The sequence below is a fragment of the Notothenia coriiceps genome, unplaced genomic scaffold, assembly GCF_000735185.1.
Source record: "Notothenia coriiceps isolate Sejong01 unplaced genomic scaffold, NC01 NC01_scaffold00034474, whole genome shotgun sequence".
Lineage (NCBI taxonomy): Eukaryota > Metazoa > Chordata > Actinopteri > Perciformes > Nototheniidae > Notothenia > Notothenia coriiceps.
In genome coordinates, this window is record NW_011367175.1 from 186,980 (window position 1) to 198,289 (window position 11,310).

An 11,310-nucleotide genomic window follows, 5' to 3' on the forward strand; every position below is an offset into this window, starting at 1 on the left:
GCCGTCCCATTCCCAGTGGTGGGACATTGTCTGGGGCGTGTGGTTAACCTTCAAGGGTAGACAATGATTGTCAATTAACTGCTGCATTTCTGCGCCCCAGCATCGGATAGCCTGCCCCTACAAAGCAGACCAATGAGAGATATGCGATATCTCTGCACCGCCCCCCGTGTTATAATAACCTTTCAGAGAGTTCAAGTGTCACGCAGCAATAAGAACCCTTTCCATCCCACCACAGGGAAAATGAAAAGGAAAACATGTAGCTGGAACAGAGGGCTCCTGGAGGGCTCCTGGAGAGTCAGAGTCATAATGTAGGGGAGATTACTGAACTTGGATCAGTCAGGGAGCAAGAGTGAACACTCCTAATCTGCCACGAGAGTCCTTTAAGAAAATGAAGGGGTCAAGAATGACTGTATTCCTAGTATCTTTAAAGATGAACAATAATTACTAAAACACCGTGTCAGTTATTTGACAAGTAAAAACACTCAATATTTAAGTATGACAAAGGAATTTTTCATTATATGTGTTGTTTACATTACCATAATAATAAATACAAAAATCCAACATTGCGTTTCTCAGCAACAGAATTATTTTCTGTTTAATGTTATGCTAAAGTAAGCATAGTAGGGAACAATTTGGTTGGAGTTTGTTTGTGTCCACATCAAAACTAGACCAGCGGGATGCAGCGATGCTCTGTGATGCTATTCACATTCACACTGTGTGCAAAATGAGAGTAGTGTTGTTTTAACACAATAGACCGTGGGAGGGGAAAAAAACAGCATGTGAAATAGTAAGACCCATTGTACAGGAGTATTATTCACTTCATTGTTACCACTCTGCCACTGCATAATAAGAGTTGTGATAATAGGTAGTAATGGGGCCGAGATGAAAGTCTCTCAGGCAGCAGGCTGTTGTTGTGTAACCTGAGCGGGTTAACCGGTGAACTCAGATACTTTTTAACTGACACTAAGTCGGGGCAAAACGGAGCACCGCCTTTGGAGAGGGAACTCGTTTTCACCTACAGGGCAACCTGTGTCCTGTTTACTCAGACTGATCATTCTGTCAGCAGCAATTCAATGACAGACCGTGTAAAGCACACATCCCAGCAAATAAAATCAACTCTTTCTAAGTAACAGAAGCCTTTTATCCAGCGGATGCCTCACTGTTCCATGATGTAATTCTCCAAATGGGGCAGGCAGGCGGGCAGGCCGGGTCTGAGTGATTGATTTCAGCCCAGCACCGGGAGTACCTGGCTGCTTTCAGAGACAATTACAGTCCTGTCCATGTGCCCGTAATAGCCCACCACTTTAGCGTCATTAAAGCGACGCGAGGCACTGCATTATCCTTTAACCCCATCGCTGGCCATCTCCCCATTGACAACCCAGAGAGTTCAACCACATACTTTGTCACCTGAAGCCCCACGCCAGGCTTGAGGAGAGGATAACCGAGCTGTATGTTTTTTTTTCTAAAGAGAGAAAGAGGAGGGGGTTCTGCTCCCTCAATGCTTTATGTAAATGATGTCTAAGCACCCAAGTGCACAGGTTGTTAAGACGAGTACAACAGCAATGGCAATATGAAGCTACAGCATATTTGTAAGCTCTCAATATTATATATAATGTAGGTGTGGGAGGCTGGCTGTTTTGATTTAGGCATAAAGAGAACAGGTACTATGTTTATTAATTAACGAAACAGCAATTAAAATGACATGAATTTAGAAAATATAAAAATATTTTACAGAACAATGTTATTCTCTCTTCCTCAAAATGTTGTGTCAGTTATTTCATTTGTCATTTTCTGACCAGGCCAAGGCACTTAGATACAGCAGTGCTTTCAGGGTCAACATGTAGTCAACCTCATCATACATATGGATCCTAATGGCACAAAAAAAAAATCTGTCTGCACAGCAACTTCTGTGTGCTTGAGTGTTTTGTCACGTGCGTTTTATACTAAGCATGCATCTTACAGTCAGAAATAACTTTTAATTTCACACTATAATTTTTCACAAGGCTGTCTGCTTTTACACTGAGATAACCAAGTGACTCAAAGTGTTTATTGCTATTCCCCACTGATGTGAGCCTTTCCATCATATTTGCATTTCCAGCTCATTTCTGGGTAGGAGATCAATATGAAATCAATCATAGTGACAGGTAAGATGGTAAATTTGACCAGGCTGAACCATCCTGTGAGACTGAGCGATACATCAAAGCTAGGAGCAACAGGACAGTAAAAATGGCTTTTAATCAAATATTGATCTTCACTTAAATCACTCCATATTAAAACATATAAAGCTCAAAATATTTGATTTGGCAATATGGCTTAATGCATTAATTTCCACATGCATTATATTTATTTATTTATTTAATTAAAAGCAAGCATGTTTCATTAGGATACATTTTAATAAGAGTGTTTGACTATTATCCCTGGCATGTACAGTGTGGAAAAGCTGGCTTCATACACTAGAGGTGTAGTGAGTGTAATTTAACCTCTTTAAAATCTGAACTGGCTGTCATACTGACAGAACAATTATAACAAAAAATATATCATGTCATATTATTATGTTAATTATGGTTTGGCTTGTTTACTTTTCAAATCAAAGTTATGATTGAAAATGTATCACCCTGGTGGCAAGTGCATTTCAAAAGAAATAACCACATTTTTTCAAGCCATTAAAAAAAAAGTTGATTAAGAGGATTCCTTAAATAAAGAGGTATTACATTAAAGTAAGGGTCATAAAATATGATTGGCATGTTGTTTATAAAATTGTCATTGCATTGGCAGCCCAACACCTGAAGTTTATTCTACAGCATTGTGAAACTCAGCCGTTGTGTAGCCTACATTATCGATTCATTTGTTCTGAGGCAGACAGGCTATCCATCATGGCACAGCTTTGCCCTGCACGTGCTAAAAACTTTCACTAAACTTTTTCACTGGTGTCGCTCGCTGGCCTCTTCCCGTCCAACTGACAACTACGACAAAAGTTAGTAACACACGCTCACAATTGCACCAACTAAAAACAAGCGATTTGTAACTTCGAATGGCAAATGTATCTCGTCACTTGAAACACTTGTTTAAGTTAAAATGTCTCCCTCTTCCTTGCTCCCGCGCCTTTTACGCACGGCTGTCCGTACAGACATTTAAACCAACACGCCGTAAAGAGCTCTCCACGTACCTCGCATTGGTGCAGTCGTTGTACAGGGTCTCGAAGTCTTTTCTGGAGATGAGTTTGCAGCGGTTCACCCCGGGTTGGATGGCGCCGAGCCCTCTGAGGATGCGGACCTGCTCCACATTGCACACCACCGGCGTGATCTCCAGCCGCTTCAGCTTGGTGTAGACGGTGTGCAGCCCGCCGACCAGGTGCTTCAGGAACAGGTCGAAAGCCTGGGGAAGGCAGATGAGCTCGCAGCCGTCCACGGTGAAAGACGCCACTTTGGCACCGCGCAACTCGACCATCTTGCACTCATTGTTTTGCGGTATGTTTTCAACAGGCGACGGGGTCGAGTACACGGGTTTGCCGGGTGGAAGACCAGCGTTCGGGATGCCCGGGCTGCCGCTGACGAGGTGCTCTGATCTGAACAGGTTCTGCCCGGATCCGGGTGGGGGGGCCAGGCACAGGGATGGAGATGGGGATGAAGTTGTCGACGGCGGAGACGTCGTAGCGGAGGGAATCGAGATCGAAGGCGGTGGGACGAGAGGAGTTGGTAGGATCAGAGCAGCCGGTACGGCCATGGTCACCTACAGGAGGGGAAGAGAGTAGCCGAAGTTCAAAGTATAAAACCCAGCCTGCCGAGACACCCCTAAATGAAAGAATCCACGAGAGTTTAGCCCCTCAGATAAGTTGGGAAGTAAAAAGAGCTGCCGAAAAAAGGCGTTCTGAGTGAGGCTTTTGGGGGGGGCTGAGCGGCGGGACAATGATCAAAGATAGGAGGAGGAATGACAGGAGGAAAATGAACTGAAAAGTGCAGCTCCGCTCTGTGGATGAGTTGTTGTTGTCACACGGTACAGAGAGGGAGGAGCTAGGGGACAGTGGGAGCCTTTGAAGAGCAGATAACTGGGCTCGGGCTACACTCAAATCGTTCAGGTCTGTTAAAGTGTTTAATTGTTTATTCCACATTAAAGAGATGCGGTTATATCAGATCATAATCTGGTAATTTGAATATTTTTGCTGTGGTGAAAAACACGCATCAAGATAAATCTAAAATGTCAGTTAACAGTTATTTCTGCTTCTAATAACACATTAACAGCCTGACAGGTTACACCTGCTATCCAACAGTATGCAAACCCATTGCACCACTCTATTGACAGTTGAACACCCTAAAACAGTCAAATGTTTTATTAAAACAGTGTGTACCCTTTTTTGCTTACATCCTGCAACTGTTTAACGCTCTTTTAACTTTTTATATTTGTAATATTTTCTCACTAAGCATGCCAGTATGAGTCACTGTTCAAGGTTCACGATGTCTGTGAGAAAGGAAAATATGTCTCATTAAATTAGTCCTTTATGATTATTGTATTTGCACAGTCAAAGGGGCTATACCTCTTTCTATAAAGTGCATTAAACAAGGCACATGAGGCAATGGCTGTTTTGAGATAGACTTTTTGTATGCATACTAAAACTCTCTATATATTGATATGTAAACTACAAGTGTACAACAGTAAAAGTACTATTTAAAGTCTCACTGTTATCACTTATCTCAAATCTAATGCGTTGTAAAAGTTATATCATCTTACATTTGCAGTGCTTCATGCCAGCAGTTGTTTCCCCAATGTCCATATCAAGTTCAATACCCATGCTAACTACTACAGTGTGTACATAGTTAATAAACTCGACTGAGCTGCAGATAAGTAGGCACTAGCTGTGCATGAGAGAAATTAAAGAGAGATAAACTAAATGCTTTATATAGCATTACATTTGAGAATCTGATGTAGTGTGAGAACAACAAAAAATAACCAAATTAGTTAAAACCTAAAAAAAATTGTTAGGTTCTCACGTTTAATAAAACCTCACGTTTTATAAAACATAAAAAGTTTGATTCTATATAAATATATTAAAGTATTTACACATTTAATAGAGACCATAATAATTGTTCACTGTTTTCTTTCGCAGTATTGCAGTTTCAAATCACTGTAAAAACAACACCGGACATAACATCAGTTTATTTTTTATAATGCTGCGTACTGAGGCAAGCTTAACACGGTAAGAACACAGAGTCTCAAACTTTCTCTCTATCTCACACTGTACAGGAAAGAAAGATAAAGGCAGAGAGGGAGGAAATGCAGCACAGTGCATGGGGGCAGGGTCATGTCCATGCACAATAACAGCTCATGTAGAGTGTACACATGTATTCAATCACTGTGGAACATCATGAGTTACAATAACTTTCTTCCTGCCTTTCTTCATAGATTCATCTGTTGGTGTAAAACCACAAACTATGTATACATGTAGCTGGATAGTCCAATCTTGGAAACTAAATTGCTAGATGACACTCTTTTAAAATCAGAACCTTAAATCTATAAGTGGACGTATTGGATTCTGTTTTGCAGGAAGCTATTCTGGCATTTTGTCAAATTTAAAAAAGGGAATTATTTAAGTTTTATGGATGTTTACCTTCAATTCCCAACACATATACAGACAGCCTTCTTATATTTTTTGCCATGTTTATCGACCATTTTGCTGTGAAATGCATTACATTTAGCAGAGGACATCAGGACTCACCATGTAAGCGCATTAGGTGGAATGAATGCAGTTCACATCAGAAAGGGTATTTCTTATCACAGTCTGCATTTGCCTAAATGTTCTGTGTATTGCTGTTGTCCTGTTAAGATCAGCTTTAAGATAAGCAGCGTGCCATTTCAAAATTATCATTCAGGGAAAGAGGTAGCTTGTAGTGTAAAATCAATAGCTGCTTAAAATTCATTGCCAGGCAATCCATTTGCCCTTTATGTTGCTAACCTTTCACTTAAATATGCACCATATTAAGATTTCATTATATACAATGAATGTCACAACAGTTTGCCCACTATTTCTCTTGTTTGCATGGGTTAACTGCAAATCATTGTGCTTGTAATGTCTGAAAAATGACTTTCATTAAGATTATGCAGGAAAAGCTATATGAGGCTGAGTGGCCTGATAGGTATTAAAAGGCACCACAGGATATGTATGATGTTTCAGATACAAAGGGCTTTCAACAGACTGGGTGGGCTGCATGTGTCTGACCCCGGTTACGAAAACAAAACGCAACAAAAAAATAAAGTCTGAAAACCGGTGCTGTACATTACACCACAATACTTTGCTGATATAATTGAGCACAAATGCAAAATCAGTATTGAATGTAAAAATCAGGTATGGGAATCTTGAGAGGAAACGGCTTACTAAGAAAACTGTTGAAAAACTATTTGTTTCCAGGCACAGTGGGGCCAAGTAGTGGCTGTGTTAAATTGTCCTTGCAAAAATAGTTGGATATTTGTACCGTGAATGAAGTTTCCAGCGTGACTAAATCTTTAAGTAACACAAACAGTTAACAGACTTCTCCTAAAAGTACACTGAAGTACAGTACATGCGGAGGAGATTGCAGTAAACAAATGACTGTGTCAAAACGTAATCACCCAGTATGAGTTATGGCATCAGGAAAGTGTTTCAAAATGTATGGATATGGGACAAGACTTGTGTATGATCAATGACACCGTACATTGTTTGATGTAATAATTTATTCACCCCATAAAGCTTTGATAAAACAATGTTGAAAAGCAATTTAAATTGAATTCATTTAAATGTCAATTCTCATGGTTAGGATTTTTCTATAATTGGCTATTTAATTAAAATAATTTTCATAGTCATTAATACAGCCAGCAACTTGTAGCGCGCTGACGTGTTTTAATTACATGGTATTAACAAAATTGATATGCTTTAGAAAGCATGGTGAATAAGAAATAATTAGACCAATCATACATCATCCTCTTATGGACATTAAGTGTATCACAATATAATTGATGAACTTAAAAAACAAGAGAGATAAATAACTTTAATTGAACAGAGTTGGTGTACAGAGCTTGGAATAAAGAATCATACTCACGATGTATTATATTTCAGAGGCAATTCATTATCTGTAACATCACTTAGCCCTCTGTGCACAGCACTCTCCCCTAACCTATGATTACATGACATTTGGAAGCAGTGATACTGTGTAGTCTTTTAAAATGTCCTTTTACCTAGTCTGCATAAATCTTCAAACCGCTTTTCCGCATGGGCAAATAGGGAGGCGGGGGAGCAGCTTCAGACATAAGAATCATTTAGATGCTTGGAATAAAGCATGTATTGATCATGAATACTTGCTTCTCCAAGGTTACACTGCCTTGACCCCATCTATCCTTAGAAAGCGGCCAACACAAACATGTCACACGGGGTAAAGGGGAGATGTCAGAGAGCACGCTGATGGTGGAGGGGGTATGATAATTGTCTACTCTAGCCATTAAATTAATATCTAATTACAATTAAAAGGATTGGACATCTCTCAGAATGCTAATTGTTCAGTGTGTAGTGACAGCTTCTGTATTCTTATTATCAGAATCACAAACGGTTTCATTTCATCCAAAATGTGGCAGTTAATATTAGGGATAAAACCGTTTAAAATCACTGATTAGGTTTTTTTTTAGCAAAAACACGAAACATTCTGGGATTCAGACTTTCTCAAATCAAGTGCATTTTGAATCTTGCATTGTTTTGGATTGTTTGTTCGGACAACATAAAGGCATCACCCTCACTCTGGGAATGTATGATGTGTAATTTTGACACTTTTCGGCCATGTAATTTAATCAACGGATTCATCAATATGGAAACAATTAATGTTGCAGCCCTCATTAACTCGAGGTGTAGGCTAATAACACTAAATTAACTTTCCAAAGAGAAGCAGGCAACAAAGAAAACTGAAAATAAAGTTAGAAAAGTCTGAAAAAAGCAAACGCAGAATCCACATTTAGTGAGAAATTGTGGGAAATTACTATTATTTCTTAGAATTTCTCAATTATCCAATGACAATTTCAGCAATGAAGTTACATAAGAGGTTCATTTAGAACCAGTATTTATTTACACACTAGAGTTAACCGTGGATGCTCACTTTATATTTGGGTGAATTACGTCCCACAATCTTCCACCTCTTGATACAACAGGCCAAATAATAGAATGCTCCTTCACACAAGGTACGTAAAAATAACAGCTTTCTGGTAATGTGACTGCTCAAAAGAGGAGCAAATGGAGTTCACTTCATTTTCAAAGAGCCAGCCTCTCCCACAATTAGAGTAGTCACGGCCCACATCCTGCAGTACTTCATTTGATGCCACGCAGCTTCCAATATAACTGGGGTGCAAGAAACAGAGAGATTTGTGGATATCTAAATTGCTAAAGCAGAAACCTGTATAAACAGCGGTAATTACCGGGCCATTGACAGTCTCTCAGTGTTGTGCTCATTCTGCCACAGCCGCAGTGATTAAAATGAATCCTCATCGACTTCTCCATTAAAGCGCTGGCAGGAGCGATCCCGTGACCTTTCCCCATTGATTGAACATAACAATCACAATTCAATTGTAATGCAAAGAGAACATTTGTTATAATGTACATGAGATGCATGAGCCATTTCCTGGGAGCGGGGAAGGGTAATCAATGGAGTGACTCTTGGCGTGATGCAAGGAGAATGAGGCTGTGTTTGCAGGCCCTAATTCATACAGCCTGCAGTGTATGATGGAAGTCAATGATATGCATGTAAACACTCCGATTTCTCTGTGCTCATCGTTCAATAGGATAACAACAAATCCTGATTTCTATATCTATATACACTAACAGCCCAGCGCTGCTGTGACTGGCAGTAATGCACATGCACTGATGCACTTCTGCTCCGATCTGAGATCAAAGTTTGTATCATGTCACGTGGTGGTATCTCTTCTAAATGATCTTTCAGAGCGACTGCCATCATTCAAGAGGAGAGGCTTATTGTAACATATGACTTCAGAGACAACAGGCTCTTGCCAGGACACTCGTGGAAATACTAAGCAGAACACTAAGTACCCACATAAACATATATAATATATTGGAACGATCTGAAATGCAGCTGTGGTGTATGTTCCAGTGATAGTAAAGCAAGGACACCCTTGTAAAAGCATAATTACTAATGATTAACTAAACTCAAGCAAGTGAAAGCACAAACTGCACAATCCATGTGCCACCGAAAAGAAAAGCATGATAGGCATAACAACCCATCACTGTTCAATCCCTCTTTAAAAGCTGCACTCCATCGTGTCTTTCAAAAACTGTCTTATGAAGAGTGTATGCGAATGATGTCCTTAAGGGATTTCTTTTTAGAATCGGGAGATTATAGTTTACACGGACATTAAACAGATTAAACCAGCCAGCTCTCTAAAGGCAGTTTATCTAATGGAGAAAATGTGGTATGCTAATTGAGAAATTCCGATGGTAAAATTATATTTAAACCTCTCTCTCTGTCTCACTCTCTGTTTCTCCCTCTCTCTCTCTCTCTCTCTCTCTCTCTCTCAGTGCTGGAGGATTTTAGTTTGGCTTGATGAAATCAAATGGCTAATCACAGCCATAAGCTGTGAGACGTTAGCTGAGTGAAACAGTGTTTGCCATGCTAAAAGGTAATTGTCTCGGAAAACTTCATCGATGACAGATTCAATTCCATTTAGTAAATGTTTAATAAATGCTGTACAAACAGGCTGCCCTATCTCGCTGTGCTTAGAAAACAAAGGGAAACTTTAATTGCTTTAATCATCCCTAGCTTTGACGTTGTTATTGGCCTTAAAAATAGCAGTTAACAGAAACTGTCCTGCTGAGGAAATTGAACCACATTTGGAAAATGATCCGTAATTAAGATAGGGGCATCCCGAGCAGCGAGGTCCAGGCGAACTGTTGAGACTAGGAAAAACATTCCAAGTCATACAAAGCTATTCAATTAACAGAAGGACCCAAGGAAAACAACCTCCCTATTATGTATCACTTACTTTAATCAGATTGAAAGCGATTGTATCCTTTTTGAAAATCCCCTAACACAAACATGTTAATTAACAGATAGGAGGGTGGAAAGATGTATTTTTCATTAGCGGGTGAAATAATGTTCCCCTTTTAACATCAAGGAAAATCAACTGCTTACTGCAGTTAAACCAGTCAGCGGTGTAAATTCCCTGCCAGCATTTTTATTTAAAAGCTCATTAATGTGTTTCAACCCAGCATAGCTGTACCTTTAATCTGCACTAAAAGGAAATAATGCGTTTCCTGCTTTATTTACCAGCCTTACTTAACAAGTGTTCCTGTACAATTAGAATTGTTAATAGATCTGGAAACAAAAGGACTTTGAAGGTGGGAAAGTGCTGACATTATTTCACAGGGGAAAAACACTCTTGAGAAAAAAGATCTGCTGTAAATGTAGTTTCCTGGAACACGGGCGCACTGCAATGTTGGTCTCTCTCATTAGAAATGCCATGCACAGGACATAAATCAAGGCCCGTAAAACATTTCATTGCCACACAACACTAAATTACACACTTGCTGGTTTGCCACACTGATTGTGTTTAAACATTGTAATTTTACTTTATTCCCATTAAATCTATGCAGAGTTTTACACTCCATAAACAGAGTATCCGTAATAAAAGTTAATAAATGTCAGAATTTGCATTTGGAAAAAAACACCCTGCTACATTTTTGCAAATATCAATCTATGAACCTTTCAACATTTCGTCAAACAAAATGCTAATTGTACCTTTAGGAATTTGGGAGACAAGTGACAAGAAATGAGATGCAATGTCCTTTGGAATCAGGGAATCAGCCAAGCTGGAATACATTAAGTGTGAGGCCACAGCAAAGTGAAGGAGGACTGTTTTTGTGCAGAACAAAAGACAGTGACAGGATGTAATAAACTGTAATCCTAAACAGCTTCCTATACGTTCAGGTGTAATTTAACAGCACTAAAGCAGAATGCACACCAGTTTGGTGATTTGATCCCCGTCTGCCTCCTGTTTTCCTTATTTTCCTTTTCCTATTATTGTTTTTGTATGGTTTTGATAGAAGCCGAATGGATTTAATCATTTGAACACGTATAGCATTACAGTGATAGTAAGGAGTAATCAATAGTGTCAGGTTGACCTTTGGATGACTGCATTTTCAGACACCGTTTTGTTATCACTTAATGATTGTGAATCATGAAATATTAATTAGTGATAGCAATCTTGTTCTACTTTATGAACAAAAGAAATACAAACTCCCCTCTTTATCTCCTGATACACACTCCGATCTGTGTATTCGTCACTAATCCT

At 39.4% G+C, this 11,310-nt stretch overlaps 1 protein-coding gene across 1 annotated transcript; it reads right to left on the bottom strand.

Moving 5' to 3' along the window:
• Window positions 1-3,105: 3,105 nt before the first annotated feature.
• LOC104962235 (dachshund homolog 1-like) lies at window positions 3,106-3,927 on the bottom strand. Its single transcript, XM_010790658.1, has one exon. It carries the CDS (start codon window positions 3,721-3,723, stop codon window positions 3,106-3,108), a length of 618 nt encoding a protein of 205 aa, XP_010788960.1. The 5' UTR covers window positions 3,724-3,927.
• Between the last annotated feature and the right edge of the window lie 7,383 nt (window positions 3,928-11,310).

Bases quoted from the DNA above. Each gene is read 5' to 3' on its own strand.
- LOC104962235 (XM_010790658.1), bottom strand. From the start codon at position 3,723: ATGGCCGTACCGGCTGCTCTGATCCTACCAACTCCTCTCGTCCCACCG.